The sequence below is a fragment of the Chrysemys picta genome, chromosome 8 (genome assembly GCF_011386835.1).
Source record: "Chrysemys picta bellii isolate R12L10 chromosome 8, ASM1138683v2, whole genome shotgun sequence".
NCBI classification, from domain to species: domain Eukaryota; kingdom Metazoa; phylum Chordata; order Testudines; family Emydidae; genus Chrysemys; species Chrysemys picta.
The window spans coordinates 20,760,433-20,780,457 of NC_088798.1; the positions used below are offsets into that span (position 1 = coordinate 20,760,433).

At 42.1% G+C, this 20,025-nt stretch overlaps 1 protein-coding gene across 17 annotated transcripts in view; it reads left to right on the plus strand.

Annotated features, from left to right (window-relative positions):
- The window catches only part of LRRC7 (leucine rich repeat containing 7), a 349,370-nt gene that overhangs the window by 90,846 nt on the left and 238,499 nt on the right, over window positions 1–20,025 (plus strand). For all 17 annotated transcript variants that reach the window (XR_010589655.1, XR_010589656.1, XR_010589657.1 and 14 more), the window contains one exon: window positions 12,132–12,207. Coding sequence is in view for 12 of the 17 variants with exons in the window: in XM_008172560.4 (XP_008170782.1) it covers window position 12,207 (1 nt within the window). In the remaining 5 variants the exon portion in view is untranslated. The remainder of the gene's footprint in view (window positions 1–12,131; window positions 12,208–20,025) is intronic.

The following is a 20,025-nucleotide window of genomic DNA, read 5'->3' on the forward strand; positions in this document are numbered from 1 at the left end:
CTATTTTTTCTAATTGGGAACTCCGCACTGATGACCTTGGCTTGGTTGTCATGTTTTCAGGGGTAAATAAATGTAGATGTAATTATTTGTGCCAACTATTTAGTTGATTTAGGTGCCTAGATCTATGATTAGACCCATAGGTAGGGACTTAGACCTCTGGATGTCCTAAATTGAGCCTGTCAATAACTGCAGGTTAAAAATTGACTAAAATGATTGTTTCAGTTTTGTGGCTTGTTGCTTTTTCAGAAGGTGAATGGAGCAGCGGGGAAAACTTTTCTGTTGTCACACTGCTGGATCCTGGTGGATCTGATTTGCTTAGTAGAAAGCTGGAAAATTCAGGGTTAGCAGAGTGTCATATTATTATAGGAACATTAGAGTTCTAGATTAACTCTGGGGTCCTTGCCAATTCCATATTTATTTAACATAACATTTCCTTTTCCAAATAACCAATCTTGGATTACAGTTGGTACATTCTACAGGTTATATAACAATTTGAGGAGAATTATAATTTTTATTAAGCCTACCTTCCCAGTTAAGGGCTACAGAGTACCCTTAGCATGCTCAGGTTGGCATGAAGAAGTCATGCTGCAGCCAGAGTTCAGCTAGAATTCTTCCTGTGGGTCTCTGAATAGAGTGTACTTTTTATCATTTATTTTATTTTATTTTGGAGGGGGAGGATCTATCATCTCTCTCCCTATACATACATGCTCAGTACCTCTGCATTGCAATTGAAGGTGTAATGTAGTTTGCCATACCATGCTAGTTTTACTCTAGTTGGTATAAGTAACAATAGTAGTGAAGACGAGGCAGCATTTGCTTCATTATGTGCTAGTAACTTGAATATGTACTGTTGTTACTCATTAATGGCTAAATTAAATTCCTACCAGTGCTAGAATTACACCTTAATTTGCAGTGTAGATATACCTACACACATGCAGATTCTTTAGCTGTTCTAATCATACTGTACACAAAATAAGCCCCGATCATGCAAAGGAGAATTATGCCCTGTATCATTTCCCTTTTAGAGATATTCCTACTTGTTCATGATCATTTCAGGTTAATATTTACTGCTGATTATTTCAGCATCATGCAAAGCCTCTTCAATGGATTGTTTAAACAATAATTTTATCAAATAGTTCTAAGTGATTGTCCGAATCTCCCTTTTATTGTGATGCGTGCCATTTTTCTCAATTTTTATATAGCTAGTCACCAAACAGTCACGTACTCACAGTAAATTTTCCTTTCCCTCATGCTTTTCTGTTATTCCTTTGAAAAATGTCATAATTATTAGACATGATCTACCATTTGAAAAACCATGCTATTTTTTCTATCAACCCATGTTTCTCTGGTGCTTGGCTGTATCTAGGATTCTGTCCATTACTGATTTCAGATTTACCCATCTGTAATCTCATCTCCCTTCCCCCCCCCTCCTTTTCTGCAGATTGGGATTAGGTTTTCATCCCTCCATCTTCTCCTTTTTGAATCTGTGGAGAATCTTTAATTTGATATGTAATGTCTTCCATCTCTTTCAGGATTCGACTGTGATTTTTTTTTCTCAGATAAGGCTTGTTCTGGAGTGACTGTTAGTGATAATGGATAGAATTATCTCCCCAAGGGAACCTTGTTTCCATTTTTGGCATTGAAATTCTGATTTCCTTTGTGAATATTGAAGGAAAATACTCTGTTTTGTTCTGGTGTGCCAGATTGTGGTGTGGCTTGTGTGGTCGCCCAGGGCAGTAAGAGGTTCTTTTACTAGCTTGCCCTGGCTACCCATACCCTTGCTTAAAGTTGCTGGAGTTATAGCAGGCTTTGTAGAGCTCCTACATCCCTAAGTGGTGGGGAATAGCTGGAGCCTTGATGCTGTCTCCCTATGTGCCCAGCAGGCATAAGCAGGCATATGGTGCACTAAGTATAGACCTGATGTAGTTTACTTCTCTGAGGAGTGGGGAGGGTGAGAGAGGCTGTGGCTCAGTGGGTCACAATCTGTTTCGTCGGTTGCTCTAGAGACAACGCAACATCATGCAACCTGCTTGCTCAGGGCAAATTGTTAACTATCGATCTAGCTTGTTGTGATTAAGTATCCCCTAGAATTGGGGTGCGGAACCTCCGGCCCGCTGCTGGGGGAGGACTGCCAGGCCGTTAAATATCTGGTTACCTCCGCATAGCACCCGGAAGCGATGTCCCTGCAGCCCCTTGGAGCAGAGGTGATCAGGGAAGCTCTGTGCGCAGCCCCCACCCCCAGCTCCGCTGCTCCCATTGGCCAGGAACCGCCTAGGAGCCAGACATGGCGGCTGTTTCTGGAAGCAGCACAGAGCCAGGGCAGGCAGGGAGCCTGCCTTAGCCCCACTGTGCTGCCAACTGGGAGCCACCTGAGGTAAGTGCTGCACAGACGGAGTCCGCACCCCAATTCCCTTGCCCCAAGTCGGAACACCCTCCTGTACCCTAACTCCCTCCCAGATCCCGCACTCCCTCCTGCACCCCAATCCCCTACCTGACCTCCCCTGCACCCTAACTCCCTCCCAGCGCCTGCATCCCCACCCACACCCCAAGCCCCTGCCCCAGCCCTAAACCTGGTCCCGCATTCCAAACCCCTTGACCCTGACCCTGAGCCCCCTCCCGCACCCTGAGCCCTTCATTTCTGACCCCACCCCTGGAGCCTAGAGGAAGCCCCGAGCCTCCGCCCTGTGGGGCTGTGTGTGGCCCATGACTGATTTTTATTGTGGGTCAGTGGCCCCTGATAGATAGAAAGGTTCCCTACTCCTGCCCTAATGTTCTAGCTGCCACACTCAACATCTCTCTGCTTCCCCTTTTATTATTTTCATTTACATTCTGGCAGTTGTCTTTTTGTTCTTAGGCTTCCCTTCTGTCTTTCACATGGATTTCAGCTTTTCTTCATAATAAGTTCAACTTGTATTCTTAAACATTTGGAAAGCCTTTGCTTTTCTTCTCTGGCTGCATTCAAAACTTACTTAACAACCCATATTTGTCTACACCTACTTGTTTTATACACTGTTCTGAACGGATCACTCATATCCTGAATTTGGAACACATTTTTTATAACATCTGATTTCCCCTGTATGTCTCTGCTTATCAGTATATTGTCACTTTTGAATAATACCATTATTCTCTTGAAACTCTGTTAAAATGTAGTATTCTAGTCTTGTTCTAATTTCTTTTTATTCAGGCATGGTCTTTGTTCAGCAATCCAATCCTGCAAACATGGGGCTAATGCTTGCTACTGTTTGTTACCCCATGCCCAAATCGATAGGGCAACTCCAACTTACTGATTTCAATGGGGCTTGCACTGTAGGATCAATGCCTAACTTTGTACTTACCTTCAGCTCTATGAAAAGCATGAATAGTGAAAATATTTTTTTTATCTTCTTCCACTATTTATATACATATATGATTTTGTTCTGTAGTCACAAATGTCTACCTCCAGTCTTAAAAGAGAAGAACTTCCTCATATGTATCCTGTCATCAAAACTTTTTTTCTGCTAGACATGTCGAACATGCCATTTGATGGCAGTGGATTTTGTGTGTGATGTGTAACATCTAGTTCCTCTTTCAATAAATCATTAATGGCAGAGGAAGAGGTGGTGCATTAATAGTTCTATTTAAAAGTAACACCTACTTATGGGAGAGAAAATAAATCTTCTAATTCCTTAGCTGTACAGAACTAGAACAGAGGATACAACATGTGGCCATCTCATGATTTTAATCTGGATTAATGATTTTTTTAATCCTGAAATTGGCGATACTGAAAAATATTTACAGATCTCTGAATTATAAATGGTATTGTCAGAGTTTTGTGACTTGTATAAGTTCTTATTGTGAAAGATATTATTGCTAAAACTTTACGTTTTATTGTTAGCCATGTATCTTGTTTCCCTAATGTATTTAATGCTACTAGTTCCTACATTTGCCAGTGCATCAAAGTTAGTTATTGAGCCGATTAAATGTATCAAAAACATTCATTGCTAATCCCAGCAAGCACCCTTTTGACAATAAGTATTGGAGCAGTGAATTATATTGACATTTTCAGAAAAACAAGGAAGCATGTTTACTAAAATTCGGAGTGCAACCAGCATGTGTTTCAAAGCAAGTAGAGGTCTTCAGCATAATGATCTTACTGAACGAAGTTGAGATTGTTCAAAACTTCTATAGTTATACATATCTTTATCACTAATTTCCTAGTAATAACCCAGTTCTCTGATTTTATTGTGGATCACATTGTCTCCTTATAGCTGCAGTATCACATTGTTTAAGTGGGCATGTGTACTTTCCCAAGCTATTAGCTTGATAGCTACCAAACAGACACCAAGGGACACATTTTTAAACAGGGGCTCTAATACAGTGTCTATAAAAATCACATTTATTCCTATTGACATGCATTTTCATATGCTAGTTGGGTATTCAGAAATTTAATTACCCAGTTTGCATGTGAGAAGTAATGTTTTCTGCAGGGTAACAGATACATGTGCAACGTTTTGCAGACTCAGTTCTAGAGGCCTGTTAGCAAACTTAGCATAATGTCTGAGGGGACTCGTTGCCTTACAGTTAACAGCCTAGTAAATCCTTTGAAAAAAGGTTTTGCCAAGTACAAGAAGGACCCTAGCTAGAGGAAAAACATGAAACAAAAGAAGAGATTACCTTGTTTTATCAACCAGCCTTCAAAACTTGTCTGGCATTCCATAGGCCTGGAGCCAGCTAATCCATTTTTGACTCTCATGAAATTATGTCCAGGCTTTGCTCTCTTAAATTATGATTAAAACACTTCTGCAGATGGAAAACACGTTAGTTTGAACTCTCTACCTTCTAGCCTTTTCCTTGAAAGACACCCACAGAGTTGAGGGTGGGTGGGAAATTGGGAATGGTTCCATGTTCCAGCCAAATTAGCATTAAATCTTGAACTAATGAACAGCTCAAATGTAGGATTGTCTTGCCAACTTCGTGGTAATATTAATCAACTGGAGCTATATGTACACTTGCTTCCAAAAGCGATTTGTGCAACCGGCTCATCTTTCAGATTGGGGCAAATGGATCTCTGAAAGGTGTCATGATTTAGTCCAAAAGGGGCAGTGATGGCTTATCAACAGAGTTCTGTTTAGAATTCTACTATCCTGACACTGACTGAAGGGAAGGCTAGTTTGGGAGGGGAGGAAGCTAGTCCATCCTTGGTGTTGGTGGAATAAATGATCAGTAGCACGTCAGATAGATGTATGTGTAGCTACCTATTAATGGGAAGGTCCCCATTCAAACATTATCACTCAGAAACACACTGGTAATATTGGGCAATGGAGGAGTTTAATTTCCATACAAATATATTTTGTCACCTTGGAACAGATATAGGGACAGATTTTCTGTGCTTTTAGCCACTTTCACAGTTCCTGAAGCTGGGATGCTTCAGCTGCCAGATTGGTTGCTCTACTGCCCATGGCCTCAAGGCTCTGCTCTAGTGTGGAGCGCACTGGCCTCTGTAAGGCTTGGTCTACACTAAACCCCCAAATCGAACTAAGGTACGCAACTTCAGCTACGTGAATAACGTAGCTGAAGTCGACGTACCTTAGTTCGAACTTACCGCGGTCCAGACCCGGCAGGCAGGCTCCCCCGTCGACTCCGCGTACTCCTCGCGGTGAGCAGGATTACCGGAGTCGACGGGGAGCACTTCTGAGTTCGATTTATCGCGTCCAGACAAGACGCGATAAATCGAACCCAGAAGTTCGATTGCCTGCCGCCGAACCAGCGCGTAGGTATAGACAAGCCCTAAGAGAGACTGCGGCTCCAAGAAAGGACTCAGGCTCCAGAGACCTGCCCCCCAGTCCCTAGTGCTGAAGACCTCCAGTGCAAGGGCCTGGCACTGCTCCCATTCTCTGGTGCCTCACAAGAAGAAGAAGAAGACAGCAGTGGAGTGAGGAGGCACTAGCTGGGTGCATCCCACACTGGGACACCCTTCTCTGGCTATGACTAAGCTGGCACCGTTGACTCTGGCCTTGCAGGGAGGTCCGTTGAGCCTGGTTCTTGTGGAATCCCCAGTGCAGGGGAGTCAGGTGGAGGAGTTGGACCTTCCCTCCACCCTGGACACTTTCGAGGTGGCCAGGGACTTTATAGCTATGACAGCACAGTCCCCTGCACCAGCCCCAGCACCATGAAGAAACAGTGAAGGGCAAGCCAGCTCTGATGTGGCACCATTCACCCTCGCCTTGGCACCACTCCCTGCCGCTGTCTTGCTCTGCACCACCTTGATCACCGAGGTACTCAGAGGTGGAGTCATACACATCTAGGTGGAGCTGGCACTGCTCTCAGCACTGATTGAGACAGGAGATGGGTCAGCCATTGCCTCTGATGCCATGGCCTCCGCAATGGCAGGCACCGGCTCAATAGCCCTTCTGGACCCCGGGGGCCTACCACCAAGCCCTGGGGTTGGGGTCTAGATCGCTATCAGTCGTATTGGAGACACGGGCCCCTCCATCATCTGTAACCCAGGAACCTCCAGGAGGCCATGAGATTGGTACCCAGGTCAGCACAGAGGCCACGCCCAGTGACACACAAGATGTATTGGTGCAGGGTGATCTCCATGAGATGGAGGGACAGGAGGACTTGGTGCTCCTGCGGGCATCCTCCTCATCCTCCCTTCATGAGGCAGTGGTGGGCACTTCTACCACACTGCTGACCATGGACAACAGAGCCCACCAGGAGTTGCCCAGAAGGGTGGCTCAGAATTTGGGCATGCAGGAGGAGGAGGTGTTGGAGAAGTCCCACCTTATTGTTGTCACTCTGGTGCCTGAAGGTCTCTCAAGGATAGCTTTTCCCCTCATTAAGCCTGTTCAAAACATTGTGGCAAACTCCCACCTCTTCCTCCTACTGCCAGAGGGGTGGAGAGGAACTACTTTGTGCCTTCAAAAGGGTATGAATATCTTTTCATACATGCTCAGCTGGATACATTGGTTGTAGTGGCTGCGAACGAGGAGGACAGGCAAGGGCAACCGGGACTGACTCCCAAGTCCAAAGAGGCAAAGAAGCTGGATCTCTTTGGCAGGAAGGTGTATTCTACCAGGGGGCTCCAGCTTTGCATTGCCAACTAGCAGCAGTCCTCGGCCGTTACAGCTTTAACTACTGGAATGTGCTGTCCAAGTTCAAGGAGCTGCTTCCATCTGACTCAGGATCAGAGTTTGTGGCCATTCTCAAAGAGGGCAAGGTCATTGAGAGAACCTCCTTGAAGGCTTCTCTGAATTCTGCTGACTCGGCAACCCAGACTGTGTCAACAGCCATAGTCATGGGAAGGAGCTCGTAGCTTCAGGCCTCCCATACGAGGTTCAGCGGACAATTAAGGACTTGCCCTTTGACTGCTCAGAGCTTTTCTTGGAGCAAATAGCCTCTGAGCTTCACAGCCTCAAAGACTTGCAGGAAACATTGACGTCTCAGGGGCTTCATATACCAGCGCCTCAAAGGAAACATTTTAAGCCGCAGCCTACCCCTCGGTTCTACCCTGCTCATCCGAGGCAGGATTACAGCAGGAAGGGGCAGAAATAATAGACGTAGACCTCCTCAGTCCTCCTCTAATCAGGGTGAGGGCTCAGCGAGGCAGTCCTTAGCCCCTAAGCAAAACTTTTGAGGGTGTGCCCAGGAGTGATGCACCAGACCAGATCTCGGATCATTCCCCCCCTTTCGTGGATAGTCTATTCCAGTTCTACCTTGTCTAGTTGCTAATTACTCAGACCAATGGGTCTTGAACATGGTAGAATTGGGATATTCTGTTCCCTCCTGCCTTCACACCCCTGTTCCCTGTCCCTCTTCAGGGACCCTTCTCACGAGCAACTCCTCATGCAGGAGGTGCATACGCTCCTATAACTCGGGTGGTAGAGGAGATCCCTTTGACATTCAGGGGCAATGGGTTCCACTCCCAGTATTTACTCATCCCAAAGGTGGGTTCAGGCCTATTTTAGACCTGCGAAACCTCAATAGATTTATAAAGAAGATGAAGTTCCGCATTGTCTCCCTGGCTCCCATTATCCCCTCCCTGAATCTGGGGGACTGGTACGCTGCCTTCAGCTTGAAGGAGTGTACTTTCATGTGTCTACAGTCCTACCCCACAGGCAATTTCTCTGCTTCGTGGTCAACTATTAATTTATGGTTCTCCCCTTCGGCCTCTTGATGGCCGAAGGGGAGAACCATATCAATATCAATATATGCTCCAATTATGATGTGATCCACTGATCCTCATCTGCTTTTAGCACTTACTGGATGCGAAGTGTCTCATGGATTATGAAATGCTATAAGAATGTATTAGATTTAATTTCTGGATTCCTATTAATATACAAACACAGGGCCTGCTTTTACTTCCACTCACTTCAGTGGGAGCACTGGGATTGTGGCCTATGACATCCTAAAAATAAAATCACCAATATCAGGCATCGGCCCTGATTCTCCTGTCACTTGCACTGGAGTCAGGCAATTTATGCTGGAGTTAAACCTGCAGGAGAAGAATCAGGCCCAGTTTTTATTTTATTTTTTGGTAGGAAACTTATTGTGCAAAGAACCACAGTTATGTTTCTGTGCTTAAAGGCCTCCCAGGTATTGAATCTTCCCAGCGAAATAAAAATATTTAATTGAAACACTGATGAGACTGTTTTCTTGAAATATATTTCATGTGTTTTGCAGAGCCAGTATTGGTTTGCTAAAATTAATTTTTCCATAAGCTTGGAACTTCCTAAAATAATAGAGGTCCAGATTCAGCATGCATTACAGAAGTCGGTGGGACTACTCACGTGTTTAAAATTAGGCACATGGGTGCTGGAACTGAAGCGCCAGGGGACCATGTCTCCATCACTTTTTACTTGCCTTAAGGGTGAGCAGGGGCAGAGAGGAGTGGGCAGGGAGGAAGGAACGGTTTGGGGGAGGGCAGAGTGGGGAAAGGCAATGGTTCTGGTGCCGGTGGCCCCCTCACTTCTAGGGAGCTTCCAGTACTCCTGGTTAGGCATATGCTGAATTGGGGTCGGGGGGAGAATTACTGAACATTGGTGGATGCTGTTATGGACTCTATTTGAGCCTTTTTTGAGGGCGGGAGATCTTTGACTTATATGTTTATATGAATACACACAGTGCTACAAATACTACTAACATTTTGTTACACTGTACCACAGTACTTGTAATGGATACAGCTCCAAATCTGTCAATGCTCACTATTTTCTTTATTTCATGTTTCTCTCTTTTCCTTATTACAATTTAAATTAATTAAAAGTTGTAAACAAAAGATAACTACTTCACTGTAGCACACAAATTGGAACTGGCATTCTAAACTTTACAGGTATGCTGCTGAATTTCCTTGCCAGAATCTATTTATGCTAATTTATAGGAGGAGCAGTAGTGTGACATCTATAGTTAAGGGGAGTCTAACATTTTCCATTTTAACCTATTTTCAGTTGTGTAACTTTCACTGAAATTATTCAGTGCTTGGTCTCTGCCTCAAATTGTTGTTTTAAGTTTTGAGCAGATCTGTTGCAACCTTGTCTGGGACTGGTGAAAAATAGATCATTATGCTTGTGTTTAAACACATTTCCTACCATAGTTTTGAACCATTCTAGCACCTCGGAGGATTTTGGAGGAGGGGGGTTGTGTAAAGTTTATATTTGTCAAGGATCTAGTTATAACATCAAAGTAGTACCTTTTGCTATCCTGGTGAAATTTTGTTCAGATTAGAGTGAGTTATATGCAGCAGGAAAATCACCATTTGTACATGCTCCATAGAATTAATTTTCTGAGTATTCCAACTGCACTCAGAGTGCTCCCAGGCCCCACTGATGTGATCACGTAATTAAAAACTGTAGCATAATGTAGACCCACAAGGGGGTAGAATTAAAGTTGTGCAAGGCAGCTTTCCTTGGCATTTCTTAACTTTTAAGTGCTTGACTTTGCAGCATTCTTTTAACAGTTTTTTTTTCTTTTAATGGAAGCTGATAAAAGTATTATCACATGCTGCCATTTTGTCATTCAGGCTGGGGCATAGAACACAAAGACTGATAGCCGAGAGCAACAACGCTGGCTTTTCAAAAGGCTTTCAAATAATGTTACTATATGTATAGGCATTCTTTAAAAGCCTTTGAAGAGTAATTTTCCCCTGGAGGTGCTCTAGTGAGCAACAATGTACTATAGCAGAAAGGGGACAGCATCTGTAGAAGACTTTTAAATGTTGCTGTTTTTCTTACCCACTTTATTCTTGAAATACTAGCAAAAAGACAAAAACAAAAACAAAAAAACCCTAATCCTTATACTTATTTTATTTTATTTGCTTGAGTTGTATTTTATTTTCAGGGTGTGTATTTGACTTGAGATGTGGGTGATTGTAACTGGCTACATATGTATTGTGCTCTTGTCAAATGTTAGTTTAAAGAATCCTGAAGAATAAATGAACAGCATCCTGGATTTAGTTACTGGTTTAGTTTCATCTGGCTGGTTCTGTATTTTTTAGCCCTTTCAGTATTCCAGTGGCTGAGTTGTTGACTGTCTCTAGGGTTTCCTATAGCTGGGCAGTCCCTTCTCATCCCCATGTGCCTCTCTCACCTCCCCGAATGCGTTGTGGGTTAAATGCATCAGTAAAGTTCATATTAGGTATAGGGTTCTCTGGGGATGTTGTATGTGATTCACTTGTATCTAAGGAAGGTATATTTTTGAAGCCTAAACAGACAGTGGCCCTTCTTCTTGTTTGTAGCAGGAATTACTTTATTGCCTTGAGACTAGAACTGGTCGAAATTGGAATTTCTGCTTCACAGGAGATACTGACATTTCAGCATTTGTTTTCAACTGAGTCAGACCAAAACCAAAATTTCTCATTTCCTGTGAAACAAAATGTACATAAATTATGCATTTTGGGTTGGGCGGAATGCTCCATTTTGAAAGGTTTCATTTTGATTTTGACTTTGTTTCTTTATTGTAATGTAATATAAAATAAATTTCTTAATGAAAAGTTGTTTCAAAAGAAAAAATGAAAACATTGCCTTCTGATAAGGTTGAAACAGTTGTATGCAGTACAGTTGTAGCCGTGTTGGTTCCAGGATATTAGAGAGACATGGTGGGTGACCAATAAAAGATATTACCTCACCCACCTTGCCTCTCTAAGGTTGAAACAGAATATTTCAACCTTATCAGAATGCCTTGTTCGTTTTTTTTCTAAATGAAATTTAATTAAAATCAACTTGGAAAGTTGATTTCAATGAAATGGCATTTTCTCACAAAATGTTACATTGGAAAAATTAAAACCAGCTCTATTTGTAAAACTCAGAAGTCAGAATTCCTGGAATTCTCTGTCCACATGTGGAATTTGCATGGCCAGAAATTCAGGTAGTTGCATGTTACCAAACCAAAGAAGCCACCAAAATTCTAACTAAAGAGGGTTGAATTTTTTCTTTCAGAACTTTTTTCTTAGGAATTATTATTATTATTATTATTATTTTTACGAAACAGTGTTTTTTTGTGGAAAGTTAATTTTTTTAAATTTTCTTAATATTTTTCCAGTGGGAAAAAAGAAAACAAAAACAAGAAAAAAAGCTTTTTTTCAAAACTGAAAACTTTTTTTACCCCCCCCCCCCCTTTTTTTTCTCTCCCTTCCTTTCTCATAATATTTTAAGCCAGGCTTATGATTTTTTTGGATTCTGGAGGTTGGCAGTACTGTTCCTGCCACTTTTCCAACCCCCTCCATATACATGTCCAGCACTTTAAATATTCCATCTTGTTTATTCTCAGTTGTCATGGCATAGGAGTTTGAAGTGGATGGGCGAGACAAGGGTGTAACACACTAGATCGTGGGCCTTACAGAAGGGTGAGGAAAAGATTGCTAATTGAATGATTTTTCACTGGATTTGAGATTTGGCCATCAGTGTTCCCATTTTTTTAGAAAATATCTTCCTCCCAACCCACATTCCTGCCCTTCCCCCCAAGTTTGCTGGTTTAGATTGAGTAGCCTCAGTGAAACAGTGGTGCATGTAACCTAACAGGCGGGCAGGTTCCCAGCATCAGACATTTGTTATAAGGACTTCTTTCACAGTATTCTTTTCAGCACAAATTCTGACCTAGTTGTACTCACATGGGGCCTTTTTAAACACAACTAATTAAAATTTACTTTTTTTTTTTTAAAGGAACGCACTACGTGAAAAAACCTTGAGTCAAAATGATCGCTACCTAGACGTCTGCAGCTACAGGAACTATTAGCAAGTAGATACTGCATTATTTTGCTCTTCATAAATATTTATTTAAAAAATAACAATATTTTTGCAATCAAATCTGTTTAATTCTGAAATGGTGGTTGGCAGTGCTTGATAAACATTATCATTTTAATATTTAAACAGAGGGGAGGAAACATTAATGATTAATTTTAATAAATGAATTGATAACATCATTTTAGTGCTATATAATATATGGAGTGTCTCTTTCTGTCCTGCAGGATGTTAAGTTTCAACTTCTTTCAAGACATCCCTGCTCATTTTAATCTTAATTTTACTCTTACTATTTAAACCCAGTTAAATCCATTCAAGTCATTGGAGCTATTCCCAGGTTTATATCTGTATAACTGAGAGTAAAATTTTTCTCTGTATCGATTACTATTTCTCAGATCAGATCTGAGAAGACACATTTTGTGGAAGAGAGTAAGAAATATCTTTAAGTACATAAATACCAATAGGATCACTTCTGAAATGCACACAAATGCACATTTTGCAATGATGTGCTTTTTTTCACTTGGCTAGTAAACATTAAATATATTTTGAAAGGTTAAGTTTTAATGAATCTCAGTGCAGACAAACAATACCAACATACTAAAAGGGTTTGCTTTATTTTTATCACTACTTCATGACATTTTCAAGGAGTGAAATATGAGGGATTATTAGAGAACATATGACATTTAGATGAGTTGGAATAAGTGAATTAGGAAACTACCGCATTGAACAATAAGCAAGAATATGTGACAGTTTGTCAGAAAAACCTTTTCAATTATCTTTATTGGATCCTGGTAATATGTTTAGACTTATTTTTCATGCAATTATTTTTTTTCTTTATGAAATGTGATCTGTGTGCTGTGATAATTATCTAAGTGGCAGCACTGGTATGTCTTTACCTCATCTCAGAGTTTCTAATTTTCAAAAACTTGAAGGATTTGCAGAATTAGCCCAAGGATGAACTTGGCCAAATAGCTATAGTTCAAATGCCCTGTAATCCAAACTGTGAAAAATGGATGATCTAAGAAAATATGTTAAAGTTTTGTACTCAAACATAAACTCTAGATACAGTGGAAACTTTTGTGTCAGATGACAAAATATATATACTGCATTTTTAGTATTAAAGTTGTTCAACACACCTTGTTTCGCAAAGGGAATTCCTCTAGTGGTAAACTTCTATATAGGCTTGAAAAATCAGATTAACTTTGGAAATGTGTCTTGGCTTATTTATACAGCAATTTTAATGACAGCTATATAAAGAGACTGGGCCAGATTCTCAACTGTTGTAAATCGGCCTAGCCTATTGCAGTTAATGAAGTTCTGCTGATTTACAGTAGTTTGTGGAACCAGTTTCATGCCTATGAAATGTAACTGAAACTGTATAATCTACTCCCAGTGAGGTACTTCCTTTTTTTAAAATAAAACATTAAGTTCTCCTCCTGCCACACCTGGACATTTTAGTTAGGCTCCATCAACAAGTCAGATGTCCTGTATTGAGGGAACTGCTGCCACCATCATCACACTTCATAGTTAGGCCCTGCCCAGTGAACCTGACATCAGGGTGAAATTCTGGCCCCACTGAAGTCAGTGGCATTGGGTAACTCCACTTAATTCAGAAGAGGGCGTGAACAGCCTCTTGGATATAGTTAACTCCACTCGTATTTCAGTGTAAGTTAGGCAGTATCTGACCCTGTATTGCTCTTAGCCGAACTTTGATAGGTGCTTTTGCAATTGAGAATGGAATTGCATTTTTAGGCTGGCCTATCAAGACTTAGATGGTATGGCCACACTTTACACTGTTTTGCACCTTATGGGCCTGATTCTCCATTGCATTACTTCAGGTTTAGATTGATGTAACTCCAGTGGCTAGAACCAGCCTAAAACTGGAGTAATTAATTTGTGAATCAGGCTCAGAGCTGTCATTACATTTATGCAAAGTGGATGTAAAACACTAATATCCTGCTTATATAGGGTTTATATCCCTTTTTCATTCATTTTGCACAAGAGTAAATGACTACACACAAAGTGTGAGGCACTGCGTAATCAAGCCTGCTATTCCTTAGCCTTAGGGCCAGATCTAACAGAGCTAGGCCAATTTGCACCAGCTACGCTGAGCTTGTCCAGTGTTTTTGTATAAACTATCCTGTTTAATATGCAGGACATGACAGTTCATTTTATGAAGCAATACAAATTCAACCTGCAGCTATATAGATTAATTTATTGATGTAAATGTAGTTATTTTACCATTCATCTGTATACTTTATCTTGGATCAGATGAAATTATTTATAATTAGAGAAACAAAATAAGAAAGATGAAATATCATGGGCATCCTACTCCTTCTGAAAGTGGAGGAGGAATCCAGGGAACCTGTGAACCTGTGAAATAACTTAGGCCTTAATCTTGTGAGTTACAATGTCTATGGGTCTCAGGATAGGAACAAGGATCTGCCACTACACCGGGGTGGGCAAACTTTTTGGCCTGAGAGCCACACCTGGGTGGGGAAATTGCATGCAGGGCCATGAATGTAGAGCTGGGGCAGGTGGTTGGGGTGCAGGAGGGAGTGTGGGGTGTGGGAGGGGGTGCGGTGTGCAGGAAGGGGCTCGGGGCAAGAGCAAGGGGTGCTGGAGGAGTGTGGGATGTACGAGGGGCTCGGGGCTAGGGGTTGGGGTTCAGGAGGGGTGTGGAGTGTGAGGGGGGCTCAGGGCAGGGGGTTGGGATGCAGGGAGGGGTGCGGAGTATGGGGGGGCTCAGGGCAGGGGTTGGGGTTCAGGAGGGGTGTGGAGTGTGAGGGGGGCTCAGGGCAGGGGATTGGGGTGCAGGAGGGGTGTGGCAGGGAGCTCAGGGCAGAGGGTTGGGGTGCAGGGTGCGACAGGGTGCTCAGGGCAGGGTGTTGGAATACAGGAGGGGTGCGGCAGGGGGTTGGGGTTTGGGTTGCAGGAGGGTATGGGGTGTGGGCTCCCCCCATGCTACCTCCCCCGAAGTTCCCATTGGCTGCGGTTCCCCGTCCCTGGCCAATGGGAGCTGTGGGGCGGCAGTGCCTGCAGGCGAGGGCAGCACGAGGAGTCCTCTGCCCCCCACACCTTCCCCAGGGGCCACAGGGATGTGGTGCCGGATGCTTCCGGTAGCAGCCAGGGTCCAGGGCTGGCAGGGAGCCTGCCTTAGCCCCGTGGCGCCACGGGAGTGGCAATCCAAAGCCCTGATGGGCTGGATCCGGCCTGCGGGCCGTAATTTGCCCATCCCTGCTCTACACTGTAACTTGTAGGATGGGAGGGTGTGTGTGTGACTTTTTATCAAAATACATCTAAAGAAATATTGATGACTGTGTATTATGTGAAATAATAGATGTGTAGGGCCCTTCCAAATTCATGGTCCATTTTGGTCAATTTCACAGTTGTAGGATTTAAAAAATCATAAATTTCATGATTTCATCTATTTAAATCTGAAATTTCATGGTGTTATAACTGTAGGGGTTCTGACCCAAAAAGGAGTTGTGGGGAGGTTGCAAGGTTATTATGGGGGCGGTTGTGGTACTGTTACCCTTACTTCTGCGCTGCTGCTGGTGACTGCTCTGCCTTCAGATCTGGACAGCTGGAGAGCAGTGACTGCTGGCCAGGAGCCCAGCTCTGAAGTAGAGCCACCAGCAGCTGCACAGAAGTAAGGATGGCATGGTATGGTATTACCACCATTATTTCTGCACTGGTGCCTGCAGAGCTGGGCCCTCAGTCAGCAGCCTCCACTCTCCAGCCACCCAGTTCCGAAGGCAGCAGCACAGAAGTAAGAGTGGCATTGTACGGTATTGCCACCCTTACTTCTGCGCTGCTGCTGGCAGAGTGCTGCTTTCAGAACTAGGCACCCAGCCAACAGCCACCACTCTCCTGCTGCCCAGCTCACAAGGCAGCGCAGAAGTAAGGGTGGCAATACCGCGACCCCCCCAAAATAACCTTGTGATCCCCTTGCAACTCCCTTTTGGGTCAGGATCCCCAATTTGAGAAATGCTGGTCTCCCCTGTGAAATCTGTATAGTATAGGGTAAAATACCCATGAGCGACGCAGTTAAACTGACTGGACTCCCAGAGTAGAGAGCACTGTATTGATGGGAGGGCTTCTAGCTACTGCCTATCAGGGAGATGGAGTACCTACTCTCACGGGAGAAGCTCTCCCATATTGTGAATGTAGACAAGCACTCAGTACAGTAGAACCTCAGAGTTATGGACACCTCAGGAATGGAAGTTGTCCGTAACTCTGAAATGTTCGTGACTCTGAACACAACGCAGCTCCGGTTCCAGCAGTTAACACTCCAGGCCAGGTTCTGGAGGCAGCTAGGCAGCTTCCTTGCAGGGTGGAAGGGGGGATGGTGTTGAAAACAGTGCATCCCCAGGGGTGGGCAGGAGAACAGTACCCAGGCCTGCCGAGAGGAGATGAAAACAGCACTCATGGATTACAGGAAAGCAGCCAGGATCTAATGCTGCTCCTGCTCCGGCTGCCTTGGACTGGCAGCAGGGGCTCACAGCTTTGCCTGGAAATCTCAGCATCTTCAATTCCTAGCTATAAGTGGGTGCCCTGGGGTAGCCCAGATGTGCCTACCTTTAAGATGCGGTATAGGCACCATACAGTATTTGCTTTTTTTGGTGTCTCTGCTGCTGTCTGATTGGTTACTTTTCACATGGTGTCCAGTTGACAGGTCAGTCCTTAATTCTGGTGTTCGTATCTTTGAGGTTCTACTGTATTATGAGATCAACTGCTTTTCACCATAAAGGTGACTTGAAGGGAAATCAAACTTTGATTTAGGCCCTTTTTTGTTGCTTGATAAAAGAAGGACTGACTGTTTGTTTGTTTTCCACTTCCTTCCCCCCCCCCAAAAAATCTGCATATTTTAATATTGCGTATTCACATTTTGTCTATAGTGTTTTTAGCAGACAAATATCACCACTTACATCAAGCAAGTAAAACACAACACATGAGGATGTGCTTTTTATTTAGAATTTTTATTACACTCTATTAAAACTATATATACATTTTAAAGTGTATGGTTACTTGCAAAATTAGAGCTGAACCAATTTCAGATTTTGAACAACCCCCTACATTTTGATGTGGATTGGTGTGTAGTATTAATTATACATGAATGAGCCAATGTATTATGCCAGTCTTGGATTCTGATGACATATCGTTAGTTTATCAGAGATAGAGTCAAACTTTTATAGTAACCTCAACCACACTTATAAGTTTGCACTCAATTGTATACACACAATATTTTTATCTATTCAAATCCCCAAATTTGCACTCCAAATATTTGCACATGCCATATGAGTGGATGTGTGCAAACGCACAAGCTTGGGGGAGGGATTGCACTTCAGAATTATGTGTATACATTTAAAGGCTACTTATGTGCATATAACAATGTGTAGGCCTATTTTGTGTAATTTTTAAAAAATTGCTGAAATGGTGCCATAGGAGGTTAGCTGTAGCACACTTCAAGGGATCTCCCAACAATCTGAAAAAATTTCATACATTGATTTGTTAAACTGATTGTTTCAAAACTGTCCCTTTAAAAAGGAAAGAAATAATTAAAGCAAGTTTGAGGGAACCATTTGTTCCATAAGTCAGTAGGGATTTCTACTTTGTAGATCAGAATGGCATTTATAGTAGCTGAATTTAAATCCAGAAGACAGTTACTTTGTTTGATGCGTTCCATCTTGTCTATATCATAAAAGATAAGTGTGTGACAATTAAATGCTTTTATTATAATTCTGTCTATTATAGATGATCATGAATCTCACAATTCTAGTTCAGTAAATCCCATGGTGATCTTGGTCTATGGGAATTTTCAAACTTAATACGCTTCTTTATTTTTAGAGGGTATGTGTACATATATCTGTGCTTTGACGCCTAACTAATCTGAACTAAAAATAAACAAAAAACCCTAAATACAGAACAATAGGTCTGATTCACCACTGTTTACTGTAGTTTTTACACTGGCATGACATTGGTAACACTGGAGAAATGCCATGATGAATCAGGCCCAATAGGTGTTTTACCTTCTGGCTAGGATGTGAACAGGGAGAAACATTCTTTAAAATTATAATAAGCTGGATTGAGATCTCAGATGAGATGCCATCTTCTGTTGCCTTATTCGCCCACCTTTCCCACAAGCACCTTCACACTTTCTGGCATGTAATTCTTACACATGAAATGTCTTCTGCATTCTATTCTGTCACTTTTCAAATCCTCCCTCAAGACCCATTTCTACTATGATGCTCACAGTAAATTGTTAATGGATAAAGACCAGGCATGTGACCACTAAGGATTACTAATAACGTTAATATCTTTTTTTTTAACCAAAACAAATTTTTCTTTGGTTAAAGACAAGGTGGGTGAGGTAATATTTTTTTATTGGACCAGCTTCTCTCTCTCTCTCTCTCTCTCTCTCTCTCTCTCTCTCGCCAACAGACATTGGTTCAGTAAAAGATATTACCTCACGCACCTTGTTGCTCTAATATCCTGGGACCAACACAGCTACAAGTACGCTGCATATGTTTCTCTTACTATCAAGAACTTTTGCTGGTTACTTTTGCCCTTATTTTCAGTTTCCCACTCCCTCCATTGCTGTTATGCCTACCTGATGCATCTTATTTTAAATTATATTGCCTGCTGCAATGAGTTTGCTGACGCAGTACAAATAAGTCGTCATATGTATACCAGATTTTATAGGGCACTGTTGTTTTCACTGATTTTTTTTGAACAGTAGGATGAAAAGTTAAGGGAAGAAAATAACTTGTCTTCACTCATCTGAAACTGATGTCTCAGCTGCCAACGCGTCTGTTGATTCATTTACATTCTCTTGTTCGTTCAAAAAAAATTTAGACAGCTCCCACTGAGAGGATGACTGTACATGTAGGCTAAGCATGAAATCTTTTACTTTATTATAAATGAAAAAGAGATCAGCCAATGCCCCTAAGCAGAAACATCTCCCTTCTAAAATTCAGGGTAACAGTTTTTAAAATATTGGAAGAATCAGAAGCTTTCATTTACACCAGTGTAAATCTGGAGTAGCTCTGTTAATTTCAGTGGAATTGGCCTGCTTGTCTGTAGATTGTGTCTGTGTATTCACACAGGGATACAGGATTCAAATTTAAAGGGAATAATGGTACCCTTTTTTATTTTTACTCCCTGAGTAATGTTGAGCATAGGAAATAGCATGGAGTAGTTAGGACAATGAATAGACTAAAAAAAGTGAGTCTGCCATAGGTACTCGGAGTATAAGAAAGGCAACTGTACAGCTTTGTAATATTAAAACAGCTGTCCTTTTTTCTGGTGTGTCAAACACACTAACTTTTCATTAATATGTTGTTATTTATTATTGTATTGTTCCCTAAAACACAAGTAATGAATGAAGTATGTATGTACATCCTTAGAACATGAATAGCACTGGCCATGTTAACTCTTGCCAGTTGGCATTTGGACCAATCACCAACTTAGAGATACTTGTGTGTGTCTTTTAATTAGCCATATGCAAAGTGTACAAAGTGCAGAATTTTCAAGAAAGAAATATCAGAGGAGGTATTTTTCTACTTGCCTATAAAATATTTGCATTTTGAGGTAATTGCATCCAGTGTGGATTGAAAAAAAACCCCCTAAACTAAATATTTAAATGTTTTAAGATTCCTTTTCTGACTACTTGTTTCTCTGCCTGACTGCCTGCAGAGTTTCATATGTGAGCTACAAACATATTTTTTTAAATGAAACCAGAGGCCATATTATTTTCTAATTTGGGTGTAAATCTGGAGTAACTCCACTAGTCAATGAAGTTACATCAGTATAA